The sequence below is a fragment of the Phalacrocorax aristotelis genome, chromosome 5 (genome assembly GCF_949628215.1).
Source record: "Phalacrocorax aristotelis chromosome 5, bGulAri2.1, whole genome shotgun sequence".
NCBI lineage: Eukaryota > Metazoa > Chordata > Aves > Suliformes > Phalacrocoracidae > Phalacrocorax > Phalacrocorax aristotelis.
Window position 1 is genome coordinate 2,177,603 of NC_134280.1, and position 16,089 is coordinate 2,193,691.

At 44.9% G+C, this 16,089-nt stretch overlaps 1 protein-coding gene across 7 annotated transcripts in view; it reads left to right on the forward strand.

Annotated features, from left to right (window-relative positions):
- CACNB4 (calcium voltage-gated channel auxiliary subunit beta 4) overlaps nt 1-16,089 on the forward strand; it is a 104,113-nt gene that overhangs the window by 31,757 nt on the left and 56,267 nt on the right. For 2 of the 7 annotated variants that reach the window (XM_075092729.1, XM_075092733.1), the window contains exon 1: nt 10,122-10,354. The exons of the other annotated variants lie outside the window; for them this stretch is intronic. In XM_075092729.1, the coding sequence (XP_074948830.1) occupies nt 10,310-10,354 (45 nt within the window). In that variant the 5' untranslated portion in view covers nt 10,122-10,309. Of the gene's footprint in view, nt 1-10,121; nt 10,355-16,089 lie in introns of those variants that run through there. 7 annotated transcript variants of the gene reach the window in all.

Below are 16,089 nucleotides of genomic sequence, written 5' to 3' on the forward strand. Positions count from 1 at the left end.
TCTGGAGAATAAAATGCAGTGGAAAACAGGTATAGAATAAGCTGTCAGCAATATTAGGTCTCTTCCGAAGCCTGTCCCTGCCAAGGGATCAAGGCCGAAAGCACAGCTTGTCTAAATCCCTTCAAATTTTGCTAAGCAGAACGTGTAGAGCTACAGTAGTTGTAATATTCAAATAAATGTCCAATCCTTTTCTTAAGGATAAGCTTCACAAGTTTTTGGTTCCATCGCTTATTTTAATAGAGTCTGGAATTCTTCTCCAGTTTGGATAAATATGTCCTTTTATAAATTTTGATTTTTCTGACCTTTTAATTCCGTGCTTATCTGAATATTGAATTAAATTCTGAGAACATGGGGTTCTGATCTGCTTCTCTATTGCTCGTAATGATTATAGGCAGGGATGGCAGAGCTGCCATTATTTATTATTCTCAACACTTCCAATTATAATATCCTGTTTTCTGCTTGTAACTCTGTCAAGCTGAGCTGTTAAAGCTGAATTTTTCCATGCTTGCTCTCAAATGACTTCATTTCATGTGAGAACATTGCTCTTGTAATGGAAACTTTTTTTTTTTGGACCATAGCAAATATTAGACTCTAAATATTGATCCTTCTCCATTTATTCCTCCATTTTTGTTTCCTGACACATAGGCAGTTTTAGATCTAGGACAGAGCTCTCCTCTCAGCAGTCTATTTAGGGTTTGGGTTTTTTTTAAGTAGCCTCTGTAAGGATGTTGTCAAAGGCCGGAATAAACTAATCATTCTGTTCTTTTTTTATGTGTGACTGTAGGGTTTGAGAGATTAGGGAAAATACACATCTAACAACCGCATGAAAGAGTCAGGGGGAAAAAAAATATTAGTATTTGTATGTGTTCAGAGCATCAGAAATTACCTGATGTTATCAAGCTTCTGAACTTTCCCTGAGCTATCACAGAATTACATCCTAACGTCATGTGCGTTGGTGCATCGTTTCGAATGGGGAATTTCAAAGGTTTACCGACGGGTTCAACCATCATTGCCTAAAAGCTGAGAAACAGACTCTGTTCTGTCCTATTTTAGTAGCTCCTCATGCACCAAACACCTTTTACGCATAGGCCTTTTCATACCTCTAACATGAAGATGGGCTCTGCTGCTACAAGGATTTTTATAATTATGATGGTTCTCTTTTGTAAGGAAAAGGCAGAAGGTATTTTTAGTTGTTTCTAACTGCCTCAGGATTGTAAAAGGACTTACACAGTGCTGCTGGCACGTGGAGTATTTTGAGATGCTGAATGAATTAAGTGAGAATTGCAGGTGTTTGTCACCCTGAGCCAGCACAGATTCCCATCTGACATTGCTGGAGGATGGCGGTGCCTGGGGACCGCTGAGCTCTCGTCCTGTCCCAATTACTGCTGTACCTGGATCTGCTGATGCAGACCCCACCTGGCATGAGCTCTCCCTGCAGCGAGAGTAGACAGTGGAAGGAAGAGGGGCGATGTTTTGGCTGCTTGGTGTCTGTTTCGAGCCATCCTACCTAGCACAAAGTGGCTCCTGGCAAGCTTGGCTAAGGCTTATTCCTCCTCCTGGAGATGGTGCCGTTTCCTTCAAGAGGAGACTCACAGTAAGAATTACCAATGGAAGGGGGTGAACCTCTCCAAGAGAGACACATTAAAAATATGGTTTAGGATAATGATGATAAGAAGGCATCGTTTTCAGGATTTTTTACAGAGATTTTGTGTTCTGCTTCTGGATGGTGAGAATGTCACAAATCGACTGTTTCATTAGGTAGATAAGAAAAGGTCTCCCAGAGACTTTACTTAAACATACAGAGCCAAATCTTTGAATCTTTGTTTTTCTCAACTCAGTTCTCAACTATCCTGACTAAATATTTAAAGAAATCAGGTTGGATAAGTGGTTCTTCATTCATTGATCTGTTGTTTCTGGATCAGTTTCTCCACTTGGACGGGTGTCATGGAAATCTACTGAAATGAACTCAAGAGTTTCCTATAGTCCCTTGCCATGAAATTTGAAGTGCTGTGTTGCAGTATATGGTAATTGGATTATAAAGCATATGAAGGTGCAACAAAATCAACAGGCTAATCAAGCCATCCCTGTAAAATCCCAAGGAGAAGCAGCAAAGTATAAATGAGTTTGTGTCACGTTTGCCTAGTTTTGTTTCTTTATTGTCCCCTTTAACCTCTTAACAACAAATTCTCCTTAGCACTAGGGCCTCAAAACTCTTTGTCTGACTCCTTTTAAGATACCCTTTGTCCTAGTCAAAGTTACCCTAAATCAAAAATAGAAATTGTAGTTTTACTAGTTTATCTAAAGAAAAAAAAAATTTCCAGTGAGATCATGTTTGTCTCAGAAGCTGGCATTTCATTTTCACTTGCAGGGTCATTTGTCCAGCTCCAACTGCTCAGTCAAGGCTTTGTTTTCTCTAAAGAACTATTAATTGATTGTTGCAATTTATCAACAGTATATTTCAAGAAACCTTTTTATGAATGTTTACTAATAAAACTACAAATATTTGAGTGTTTTGGGAAATTAACACTGACCAGGAGCTTTCTGGGCTGTCTGTCTTTTATGAGATTGGAAGATCTTTCTGCTTACTGCTCTGTAGCCTCTGCGACATCCTCCCTCTCACAAGTTTGGGATTTTGATGAACTGACTTAGGAGAGCAGCGTGTTACTGCCACCAGCTAATACACTCGTTCGTTATAACGGGTATCGGATGATGCTGAAGACATGGAGATGGTCCACATGCAGAGTGTGTAACATCAGACAGACAGGTGTGGTTGGATGTGATTACCTGGCATCCGTGCGCTTGCAGTGCTCCAGGCTCCCTGCAACTTTGCTTTTATAGCCCTGGGTGGGTGGTTGGTGGGTGTGTGTGTGTTTTGGTACCAATGAGGCTTTCCAGAATGCAGTGGTGACTTTCACTACTTGGGTAAAATAGCACCAGCTTCCCATAAACTTTGTAATTGGCTTTTTTTGATAGTCTTCCCTCATTTCATCAGTTGCAGTCTAAAGTGGCGTAGAGCAACACTCAGCATCAGCACTTACGGCAGTTAAGGCGATGGATTAACATTTGTAAGAAAAGGAGAGGAGCTTAAAATAAGAAATAAAACAAATGCTTAATCCTTTGGCCCAGATGGCTTCTGGCACAGAAGATAAAAATGTGTATGTTCTCTAAAAACAGAACCCCGCATCTTCCTTCCGACAAAGAAATATGACATGGTTGCAGGCATAAAACCACTCTGTCTTTTCGGGTTGTACCTGTAGCTTGACTCAGTATTTTGGACCTTCAGCCAGTGGATGCTGAGAGCTGCTGATCAATGGGAGTTTGGCTGGAGGGAGATCTCCGTGTGTTCAGTGTCTGGGAGTGTCACCACGACCAATCAGCTGCCCATGGATCAGTGGAGGTACTTCATTTCAAGTTCCAAGTCTTTAAAAGGGAGACCCATGTTAATGCAGTGGTATGGCTATGGGCTGTCTTGCAACATTTTGCAGGTAATTTTGGGTTTGGTTCGCTCAATACTGTGTAACAGTGGAAGCCACAATCAGAGTTGGCTTGAGTAATTAAAACCTCACAGCCTGTTCATGTCTGCCTCAGGAGATGGAGATAACCTACTCTTCTTTATCAAAAACACTCTGGAAGGCCATAGCTATGGTTCCGAGTTCGCCACTGCTCAGCTTCTTGCAAATCTCCATAGTGCCTGCAGGAAGGAGAATTTTCACAACTAGTTAAATATAGAGGATACCTACAAATGTAGCCCAGTTACCTCTCTCATTGTAGGTGCTTTAAACCAAGAGAAAGTGACAATGAAGTCTTCACACTCTCTTTAATTATAGCAGCCTTTATATAACAGTGTCAGATAAATGTGTTTTAGAATAGGTGGCACCTCACTTCCTCCAGAGGAACTGTCAAATTAGACCCTACCAGACTAATTTATTACTTAAAATTGAAAGAATTAAAGCATGCCATCCAGTAGTCTCTTTGAATAAAACCTTTAAATCTGCAGAATCCTCTGTGCCACGACATATCCCAAACAGCACAATACTTCTTTCTTTTGAAATCCAAATACATACTTACTCATCTGATAGCTTCGAGGACTGCCAAACGCTACAAATGTCATCCAGTTCTCATTGCTCGTGAGCTGTTGGAAAACAGGGTTAGTGGGGATCTCAAGAGGTTATCTTATCTGTACTGCCGCCCCAAGGCAGGAGCTGTTGCTACTGAACCAGATGCTTATCTAATCCATATTATGAAACAGAGGAGGGGAGAGAGATACAAATTGCTTTAGAGGGGGAAGGGGTAAGCAATTGGGCTGTGCCAAATAACTTAGAAGAGTGAGGAGTTGGACTCCTTCCAACAGATGGAAGCAAGTTCTGCCTTAGGTGGATTGCTGGAGAATGCTGACGGTCCCTTTCCGTTATATTAATGAACTGTATACTTGGGCTGTTCTGCTGATTTCAACAAGAGCAGCGTTGTACGGGGGAGAGCAATTTTCTTCAACAGGTCTCAGAATTCAGGCAATGGAAGATCAAAACCAGTGTTTATGTTTTGTATGAAGTATGCTGATGAAGACTGCGGGTTTTGGAGTCTTCTGTGTGCTCAAATCTGCTAGAAGGAGCGGGTTCATATCCAGCTGTGCTGTTGATGTAACCACTAATGCTTTTTGTTGATACGCCCTCGCCCGCTGCGGGGATGCTGTCTCATTACCCCTAAGTAACGTTGAGAATCTGGGATCATAACCTTACTGTCAGAGCAGGAAGAGGCCGTAAAAAACTTCTTGCTTTCTTCGCTGAGTTGGTGTTTGGGTTTTGTTGCTTCAGGGTTAATATTATTCCTGTCGATCTCCTCCACAGTAGCAGGAAAAGAGGCATCGAGGCCTGCAGTCCCGCTGCACGACTCACAGTGAGTTGGTAACAGCGAAATCCCAGGTGAACGGGCAATTTGTTAAAGTATGAAAAAGAAAGAACTTGCTGACTTACATTCTGGCTTTGCGCACTGCAGTGCTGAGGCATTTACTTGACTTGGCAATCTAGTTACTGCGCATTTATTCAAATAGCACTTTAGTGTGTTTATGCAAATAGTTCCTTGCTACATCTCCTAGAAGAACGATGCAAGTGCTGTCATTTGATTGTGCAGTCATTAGATTGGGCTTTACATAAAATTTCCTATGGTTCTGTACCAAATTTGTGCCCTGGGAAAAACTGGTATTCCCACATTTGAATAACTCAGAAATGGCTAAATAATTCTTATTGAGGAATATATGGATGCATTTCTCAAAGAGACTTCCTTTGTACTTCAGAAAGGGTTGGCTTTAATAAAAAAGGTGAATATGAATAATGTCTAGTGTGATCAGAGTATTTGGAGGAAGCTGAGTGTTTCAGAGGTCTGTGGGATGCTCAAAATATTCTGGCTTCCAATCCCTTCTCTTACCCCACCCCCCAATAGGGTGCAATAAAGGCTTGGCTTTAATGTTAATGCTGGCTCAGAATGCGGGGAACAGCTTAATTATCATTGAGTCCAGTCTCTTATGTGGCCCTGAACTTCAGGAGGAATTCTTTCTTTGGAACAGTTCATGGGTTTTCTTGTGTGGTTCATGTTTCTGCTCAAGAAGAGTTTTTGGTAGGTAGTATCTGAGGGCAGGTATAGTTAATTACTGTTATTTGCTCTCATTTTATGCAGAATTTCTATATATTGCATTTATTTGAGGCCACAAAAAGATGTGTTAGTCTGTGTTATATCCCCAGTGACTTATGAGTCATTGTAGGTCTTAGAAGATTCCTTCCAAATGCTGATATTATCTTAGGTGGCCACATGGAAACAGCAGCTATAGGTAGTTCTGGCTTAAGGCACATGTTTGCAGGATCATTCTCCAACCCCCAAGATTAAAAGGAAGCACAGAAAACCAGCTTCCCCCATGTACCAGGTCTGAGACCAAAGACTTCCAGTCAGTTGTCATTATGCTACAATATATATTTGCTTGTGAGGGGATGCTCAGGCGATCCAGAGTCCTTCAGGTGTGTGCCCGGGGACTCCCGGGTTCCCTGAACAGCCCTGCTTGTGAAGCAAGTGTTGCCATTAACAGGGAACGGAGTAATTGTATTTCTCTTCATGAGATCACTTTCGCTTTGGCTGCTGCTGAGTGTGGGAAGGGAAAAAGACTGACTGGACTTTATCTGCTAGCTGTTGTTTCCCGTTCGGCTCCGAGTCCAGCACGCTTTTCTGGCAAGACTGTGCGTTTAACTTCAGACTTCTTATCAAGCCTGTAAAAAGTCCTGAGAAGGAGGAGGCTTCTAATTGCCCGGCAATAACAATTCTCGGCCCTTAAGGTGATTCAAAACAATACCTTTGTTGTTAAGCCACATGAACTCATGTGTCTTCAGCAATGGGACAGCCTGGTTTTTGACAGACGCGCTGGGTACAACCTACAGAAACTAGATTGTTTTGTGGTCTTTTGTTTGCCCTTCTTCAAAATATCCTGTGCCCTTGGGAACGTGGAGTCGTGGGCTGAGTTCAAAGGACAACATACGCTCCCTGTGTACAATATTGCAGTAAATCCATGTGAGTCCCACTTCATAGCGCTCCTGCTGACATCATGAGGGGATGGCAGTCCTTGGTGAGGAATATCCCACATGCAATGCACCGTGGCTAAATGGCATTAAAAGGAGAGACCAGACTGCTTGAAAATGCCTATTTTAAAGCATTAGACCTTAAAAAGACTCGGTTCAGCTCATTTACATTTTCACTGGGTCACTTACAGCTATGCATGGAGACACGCACAGACTGATGGGGTTTTGGGTGCTAGTTGCTTTGGTGTTAGCCATGTGTGGGCTGAAGGTGGCAGGTACCAGTCTTTCTCTATGGCCTGAGGCAGTGGAGTTCCCTGCCTCATATCAGATCATCTGTATTCTCTTTCGGAAATAAGCCAGGGATGATTCTGGTCTCTCAAAACCTTCAGTTAATTTGTGACCCTCATCTGTTATTGTAGTGGATTTTTTTTTGAACCACCTTTTGGAAAGATCACCTAAAAAAGATGAAGCTTTTAACTGTGTCTCCCATTGCACCTTTTCCATTTTGCCTGCACTAAGCTATCCTGTAAGCTGAAAGCAAAGAGATTTGACTTTCTGGAAGGTGGCAGAGATGACCACACGTATATCCAGCATAACACGGTGTCCCTCACTGTAAAAACATAACATGCTTTTACTGAATAATGCCCCACACTCTAGCAGTCATGTATAGAGATACCTGCCTGGTGTGTAACAGTAGAATAGCGATGGCTTGTCACTGAAATAAATTTTGAGTGATTGTCCTTAGCCTGTATATCCTCCCCCTTGCAAACCTTTCTTGTTCCCTGTTTCCGAGCTCCCATCCAGCCTCCTGTTCCTTCAGTATATTTTGAGAGCCTGATTACTTTTCAGACAACTTCCGAAGAGCCAGCCATTGTCTTCTCTCACTTCGGCATGCTAACTCTGTTGGTTTGCACTCTGTGTTTCTTGGATAAATTACCTCGTAATAGTCAAAAGGGTCTTTGATGTTGAGTTTCTCTGTGTTACAGGTATTCGTATTTTTGCATTTTAGGCACATACCTGGGAAAAGGCCTTATAGATACAGGCGTTCCTGTGCTTTTTTGGATCTTCCAATAATTTTCTCCAACTTGGGCCATGAAAATGGGTGTTAGATGTGTAAGTTTGGGCTGACGGAGGTTTGCCTTCTTGTGGGGGGTACAGTTCAGGTCTCCCCCATGTCCCGGCCCTTGTGCTGGCAGCAGGGTGCTGTACCTGGTGGGCAGGGAGGGCAGGACCCGGTGTTGGTGGCCCTGGGGAGGTGTCGGGGGGCAGACCTGATGCAGCCCTTCCAGCAAACTGGGACCAAGTCACCTGAGGCTCCCCGAGGGTGATTCAGAGCCCCTACGCTAACTAAGCGGCCTGAGCGCTCTATTTTAGGCACCTAAGCTAAATGCTTGAAGTAGGTTGTGTGACTGACCCTTGTGTTTAGATCTTTTACAAGTGCAGTCCCTATTTAATGAGCTGTGTGTATTTTTATAGCATCTTTTAGGAGCCTTTCAAGTTGAGTCATTAAATATATATTTTTAATAACCTGTGCGTCTTAAAAGGACAGTGTGAAATGTAAGTACTGGAAATCCAATAGTGATTCCCCTGACTTCTGAATTAAATTATTTCATTACAAATTTATGTGAAGTTCAGAGACTTTTTTTTTTCTTCTTGTGTTTCATGGCTTTTTTTTGTTTTGTGCTGACAAATGATTCTGATGTTGCACTTAGAAAGTCCTTCTCATTTTAAATTTTAATAGTCTGTAACCAACAATGTATTCATTTTTTAAATTTGCAACATCACAGATCTTTGAGGTGGGAGGAAAGGGATCTGCTTCATAGCACAGACCCTAAAAAATTGATCCATTAACTCCTGTATCGGGAGTCTAATGAGAATTTTAAGACAATCTTAGAAGCTGAAATCCTCCTCCATCGGAACAGCCTCTCTCAGAACACCATAAAGTGCCCCAAAACATGCTGGCTGTGTTCTGCAGCCCCAAAGTAACTGGAAGGATAAGCCTCAGGGGGAGGAGGAGGAGCTGCTGCTCAGTCTCTGGGGCTGTTCCACACTTGGTCAAGATGGCCAGGAAGGAGCCAGTTAGCATCAATTGAAGAAGTAGTTTCTGTCATCTGAACAACTGTTCCACCAGGAGCAGTTTGACAGAAGTGCTGCCCTGTTTGAAGCAGGGCACTGAAAAGCCACCAGAGATTCATTATTAATGAACTACTCAAGGTGTTTTGTTTGTTGGTTTAACATTGGCAATCAGCTTGTTGCACGGGGCTAGCGATGAAGTTGCTGTTCCTCGGACGATCGTGTAGGCTGAGGACTTCATCCTGAAAAACACTTCAGAAGACCTACACTTTACTCCTCTTGATCATCCGCGGGACTACTCTTCCTCTATATGTAGATACTTAAGCTGCTGCAAACCAGGAGGTTACATGGACAGAAGCGAAGAATGCATGGAGGGCATGAGTAGCAGTCAATTGGGAGTAAGGCTTACCATAATTTTGGGGAATATTTGATGAAATTTGTAAGAAATTGTGCATATGGGGAGAATAACACCTTTGGCTTTGCTTCAGATGTCTGTTGGACATTTCCCAAGTGATTAGCAGTAACTTTGCAAACTAAATTAAGCCTTTGGAAGGAATCGCAGACGAAGCAAATGGAAAACACAAATAGGAAGTGTTTGTGAACGCAGAGACATTGAATCAGGTTGCACTGAAGATTAGATTTGAAATAACTGTTTTAATAAGGATAGGAAGTAAATTGTAAATGATTTCCCTGTAACTCTTTTGTTATTATTTATTTACTTTTTCATTGCATGGGGCTATTCTCTAGCATTACACTTGCCCGCTAGAAGTTCTGCTGGTGTGGGAAGGAGAAACATTCAGTGATTAAGCATGAGAGATGGGAAGTCCAGAGACGTACAAGCGGAGAGCTGGCTTTGCAGTTTACTTGCTGTGTGACTGACTGTTAAACAGCCAGGTAGCTTCTCTGGACGTGGTTTCTTCACCTGTGGAATGAGGTTTGCCTGTCACGTTGGTGTGTTGTGAGGTGCCGTGAGTGTGGCTGATGCTCCACAGAAACAGGAGCAGAACCAGAAACTTCAGTATAAGAGCTCTGGTAGGACCCGTTTTAGAAATTTGTTTCTTAATTTAGTTGTATATAAGGCCATTACTTAAGTTCTTTTAATTCTTAGTGTTTAGGGACGGGTTTGTTTCTTTCCAGACCTCGTGGAGGGGTGCGGGGGGTGGTGTTTTCCCTCAGAAATAAACCGCTCTTCTCTGGGAGCTTGAAGAAATGAGGTTGCGGGAAAGAAAGAAAGACAGAAATGCCCCCGTTATTTGCCTCTCCTCGCTGCCTCCTCGGGCGGCACGGCAAGAGGCGGCCCCGCTCGGTGGTTTGTCAGGGCCGGGCACCGTGAGGCGGTTGCCGAGGCGGCGGCAGGGGGCACCGGAGCTCAGCGGCGGCGCGGAGCGGCCAATGGCGGCGCAGCGGCGGCGCGTCGCGGCCAATGGCGGGGCGGTGGCGGCGCGTCGCGGCCAATGGGGCGCGGCGGCGCGGGGAGCGGGCCGCGGCGGGCGGGAAGGCAGGCGGGCGGCAGGGCTGCGGTGGGCGCGGGAGGCGGCGCCGCGCGGCTGGGGCGTCCGCAGCGCTGAGAGGGCAGGCTCGGCCCCGCCGTCGCCGCACAGGCCTCCGCCGCCGCCCGGACCCCCCCTTCCCTTCCCTTCCCCCGCACCCAGAGAGGCGCCCGGCGTCAGCGGACCTCCATGTACGACAATTTGTACCTGCATGGATTTGAAGACTCGGAGGCGGTGAGTGCCGCCGCTGCCGAGGCGGGGGGGAGCCCTCAAACGCGCCTACCCCCCGGGCTTTGTTACCGGAGATGGCGTGCGCCGGTCGGAGCCAGCCGAAATGCTCCTCCGTTACATAATTTATGGGGGGAGCGGCCGTATTTCGGGGTCCCCGCAAAGCTTATGCCGGTAACCCGCCCTTTTGTACCCGCAGCCGCGGGCAGGCGCCTCCCGGGCCGGCTCCTGCTCCCCTCGCCTTCCTCAGGGTAGCAAGGAAAGCTGCTAATTCCACAACGCTGGGTGCGCGGCTGACAAAACAGCAGCAGAAGTTGGCTCGGCGGCTGCCATCTGTATGGCACATACCCTGACCAGCCGGTCGGCGTGGGTGCCTTTGGGATGGGGTAACGGAGCAGCGGTGCAGGTGCCGTGGTGGCCCAGGCATCGTCGGGGGGACAGCATTTGTACTGCCCGAAACAAGTCGGGACGGGCTGGCGTGGTTTGTTGGGAAACGATTTCCCCACCGCCTCCCCCCAGCCTGCAACAGCCTTGCTGGGAAACGGGTGACATCCCTCACAAAATGGTTCTCTTGCAGCGCGGAGCCCCCCCCCCCCCCCCCCCCCGCCCGTTACCCTGGTCAGAGCTTTACGCCCAAAATAAGAAATGTTAGTGCCGGTTGTTCAAGTGGCATTTCTTTCCAGCCGTAGCTGCGCAGGAGCCCCGTGGGGCAGAATTACTCGGGGCAAGGGGAACTGCCGGGATTGCCGCGGCGATGAAGACGCCGTTCCGTATTAAACAGGGGTCTGTTACATAAGGCATTGTGGCCAGCTCGTAAAATACACAGATATAACATAAAATAGAGTGTACGTCAATGCAGACGTATGTATCGTATGATCCGGTAGCCCCAGGAGAATGGACAGGATCCTGTATCGCTTCAGATGAAGGATGTTTTCCTTGCCTGGCAATGAGGTCGTGGCGGTCTAGGACTGGGAAGTATAATCTATCTACGTGTTGCCTCACGTATTGGCAACTTGTTTTAGTATCTGTTTATTTCAGAGGGAGAGGAACCACAGCTATGCAGAATTGAAAATCAATAATGCAATACACTGTGTTGAAAGGAACCCCCCCCCCCGTATTTGAATCCTTCAAAACTGTGTATTTGAATCCTTCTTTGGGTCAATTTAGAAATTCCTGCCTTTTTAGTGTGCATGTGTTAATTTGTGTTTTGTGTTTTCTCTCACTGCTGCTTACAAGCTGCCATGCCAAGTGCATATGAGTGTGTTGCTTCCTTTAGGGATGTGTTTTAGGATCCAACTGGATGTTTCTGTAAACCAGGCAAAGCGTGAATTCTTGGGAACTGTTCTCAACCCTGAATCTGTCTTGTGCTGGTGTAATGTCTTTCGGCAAAGTATAAATATGCTCTTAAGAAGACAACTTTAAAGTATAATAGTATGGCTAAGAAGGCTAACTTGCTGGATAGCAGTTGCTGTAGAAGAAATCTTTTATCTATAAAAGCCAGACTTTAAGGGTCACCAGAGAATGCAGAAAAATGTCTAGTGGTATTCAGGGGTGCTTCTGAGATGCTTTACTCCAGGCATTTCAGTAAAGCCCCACTGGTTTCTTCCAAGAACATTATTTGGGAAGAGCAGTTTAAGCAGTTTTAGTGATGGCAGAAGACCAGAGACCTCCCGGTTACACAAACATCTGTGTTAGGATCTGTACCTTAAGAATCACGTTAGTAGCAGAAAAGAGGATCTAGGTCTTTAGCTGTCCACTTTGGAAGACTGGGACGAAGAAGTCATTTCTAGGTTCCTTAATATTCTCTTAACTAGTTCATGATAATGCTGTTTACAGATTTTATAATTTTACAGCCTCTCAGTATTTGAGAATGTTTTTGATAGACTTAACTTATGGAATTCCGCAAAACTGTGAGAATCTCAGCTTTCATTAATCCTCCCCCCACCCCAAACCAAACCACCAAACCCTAAAAGCAATCTAGATCTCATAGTCATATGGAAAAACTAGAGGCCATAAAGCCTAAAGGCTCGGACACAAAGTAGATAAAATTGCTTTATGCTCCTGAACCACTTGCTTTAAACATTATACCTTGTTATTAGTTTGGATTCTGACTCATGAATTGAGAATGCCTGCTGAGACAATATTCTGGCAAACAGGTAGCGTGATGGGTCATATGAGTATTAGTTTCAAGCCAAAGAGAGCCAACGTAATAGAATTAATACAGTGAAAAACAAATCAAGGGTAGACTACTGGTTCCCTGTGGTTAAGAGAAAATAACTCTGAGTGTGCAAAGATTAAAGAAAAGGCCTCTGTATTGTTCTGGGTTTTAGGACCTGGAAGGCTTAGCCTGGGTGTTGTGCGGCTTGTGGACTGAAGGAACTATGAGCCTGTATATTCTGTGCGCTCTTTCATTCCTTGAAGCGCAGGGAGATGTGATTGAGGACTGGTGCTACTTGCAATGCTTCTAGCATAAAATAAAGCGTATCAAGATGAGTCATTCTAGTACAGGAACATCTTTCTAAAGTAGGCATTTGCCCTTATAAAACCCATGCAGCAGTTTTCTGTAGTAATGGCCTAACATTCATGGCAAGAAACAAGAGCTAACAAATCACAATTTTTTTACCCCTCTTTTCATTACTTTGCATATGGACCATGTTCACTCTGCATGTTCTCTGAAGGAAATCCCAGTGCATGTCCGAAGTGGCAGAGAGCTGTTGCAAGCTGGTGGACTAGCAGCGCTTGGTCGGAAGGTCTGTCTCAACCTGCGGCTTGGAAGGCAACTGCCCTGGAGTGAGCCTAACCAGCGTGGCTGCAGAGCGTGCGTTAGGCACCCTCCCAGGCACGACTTCTGCGGAGGTGTGGTAGGAGCTAAGCTGTGCCTGGCTCTAATGGTAGGGCCGAACCAAAAATCTGCTCACCTTCCTTTCCTGGCGTTTGTCCCTGCACTGTGAAGAGAGCAGCTCGTGGGCTGGGTTTATCACGGTGAATGTGTTCCGTATTGATGAAAGCAGAGGGAAGAGCAGCCGTTGTGATCAAGGGTTAACCTTTGTTGATATTCACTGGGCTGAAATAGATGTGTGTTGCTGAGTGTGTTAGCTCTGATCTGCTTCGAGCTAACCTAGTGATATTACAGCTAGAAATCAGCTCGATGGCACAGTGACTTCAGATATCCCTGACAAGTTTTTTTAGTAATAAAACTGTGCCCATTTTAAGGCCTATGTGTACGTACCAAATGTGAACGTGAATGATCAGTGTATGGCACTTCACACGAGTAAACATGCTCACTTTTGGAAAGGTACTGCAAAATCACATTTAAAGATAGGGAAGCTGAGGTACATACTGAATTTATGCCTAGTCTCTTCTGGTAGATAACATACAGATCAACTGATCAGAGAATGCTCTAGGAGAAGTGTGCAGATGAAATTTTCCTGTTAAAACCAGGAACTAACATGATGTTTTTTAACAGTGAATAGATACATAGATGATGTTTGTGACTGAAGCTATTATTACAGTGCGTTTGTACGTGTGCATATATAAACTATATGCAAAAATACATAATTTTATGTATATATAAAGAAACGAGTTGAGTGTGTGCACGTGCATTACAATCCATTACCAGCTGTGATGATTAATGTGAAGCAGATGATGCACTAGCTAGTGTGAAGCTTTTTGGAGGAGGAAAATTACACTGTTGAAGCTGAAAAAACCCTACTGGTGATTGTAGACAAAAGGTAGTTGCCACGTTGAAGAGCAGAAGTGCAGAGATAGGGAAGCAAACAGCTTTTGCAGGCGCAAGTGCCTTGTAACAAACATGGATAGTGCAGGCTTTCAGGTGATGGAAGGTGCATGACTGTAGAGAGAAACATCTTCCCAGTTAAGACTTTTGCCTTGCTTGTTGACCTGCCCTGTGATCTTGGGGGGCTTTTTTTAGTGCTTTGGGTGGTTCTAAACAGGGACACCCTTGTGGGAATGAAAGCTTGTTTGCTGTGCAGGGAAGTATGTCTTACATTCTTGATAACATGAGAAAAGGGCATGAAAACCTACTAGCACAGGGGGCTTAAGACAGTGGGGTCCATCGGGTAAGCAAATAACACTGTTTTACCTTGGCACTTGTAAACTAATAGGTATGTGTCTGTTCATGGCGGGGAAAGGTCTGAATGCTGCTTGATACATCAGTCCAGAATTTCCCAGTGCTCTTTGGTTTCAGTGAAGACTCCCATCTTCTGAAACAAACATCAATGAAACCTTCCCATAAGAACTTGCTTTTTCTGTAAAGTTACATTTTCCACTTAAACAGTGTTTCATTGAAAAATTCTCTCCAGGAGTTAGCAACAAGTGCCCTCTACTGCAGAGTCCTCAGGCCCAGCAAGTCATCGGGAATGATGCCCGCTGCAGATGTCACCCTCTTTGCACCTGCAGAACTATCAGGCCGGTCCCTTCTCAATTGTTTGTTTATATTTATACCTCCAAAGCACTCATTTCAGAGCAACACCTGAGCATGTGAAACGGCTTTCCACACCTCTCACAAGGTGTAAGTTTAACACTTGTCAGCGTGTGAAAGGCTTTGTCTTGTGTACTTTAATTGGTTATCAGGGCTGTTGGAAATAAGGGCCTTTGGGTGGTGGGTGCTTTTCAGCTTGCTTTTGCATCAGGCAAAAGAGCAGAGAACAAGCAAAGTTGGGGCCAGGCATGGGATTAGCAAGGGCCTGGTGTGGGCAGGGCTGGGCGAGGAGCTCCTGTTGCAGGGCTGTGGTGGTGCTTGCATGGATGTGAGGGTGCTGTGCAGCATCACCGCTCAGCGGGAGCCGGTGACAGCCTGCAGCGCTTGCTCCGCGTGCCTTTCTGTTTAATAATGCCCGTGTTTCCCATTCAGGTCATCTTCTTCCTCCTTGTGGTCAAGTAATTTAAGGTGGCGTTTAATTTACACCTTCATATTCTCCCTGTCTTTTTGGTAGAGAAGTTAATATTTAAATATTGATTGGATTTCTGTGTGGTACCTCTCTGATCTCTAAAGGAGGAGGAAAGGTGGTCTTTTCTTGCCCTATACATCTCTGTTGTAGTAGGTCTTCTTGTTAACTGCTTTTACTTATTCGCTTTTCTCCAGCATAGTCTCCCTCTCCAAAGCTGTATGTGCTCCTTCTTGTCTTGGCTTCTCTTAGCCATTTGGCCTGCTTCCAACCCTGCTCTGGTTTCCCTCGGGGTCTCCTCATCCCCACATTCATAGCCTGCCTCCTGCTGCCAGTACTAGGGGGGGCTCTCACTACACCAGAGAAACAGGACTTTTTCTTTATAGGTTTGTAAGCTGGGATGACGTGCTTCAATTAAAGGCACTACACGAATTCAAACTATCCCCAAGAATTAGATAAATGCTTTTGGTGGGATTCATGCCCAGATCCACAAAAGCCTTTTAGATTCCAGAAGTCCTTTGGTGTTCACAAGAACTGAACACCGGTGAGACTCACCCTGGTAGCTAATATTCAGAGTTCGCGCTAAGAAGGGCGGTGAGAACGACAGTGTACACAGAAGCCTGCCTAGACACTGTAATAGTTCCTACAGCCCTGGCACATCAGGGCTGTAGCAGGGAGTTGGGAAATAGTGGTGGACAGCGCAATATATAGTGTATTGTTACAGCATATAGCATTATCACACTGGCAATGTATGTAGTGATAGGTATGAATTTCATCTGCGACGTTAATGGCTTTAGGTCATACGTTAGTGTCGAAAGCTCTGCTTAGGGTCAT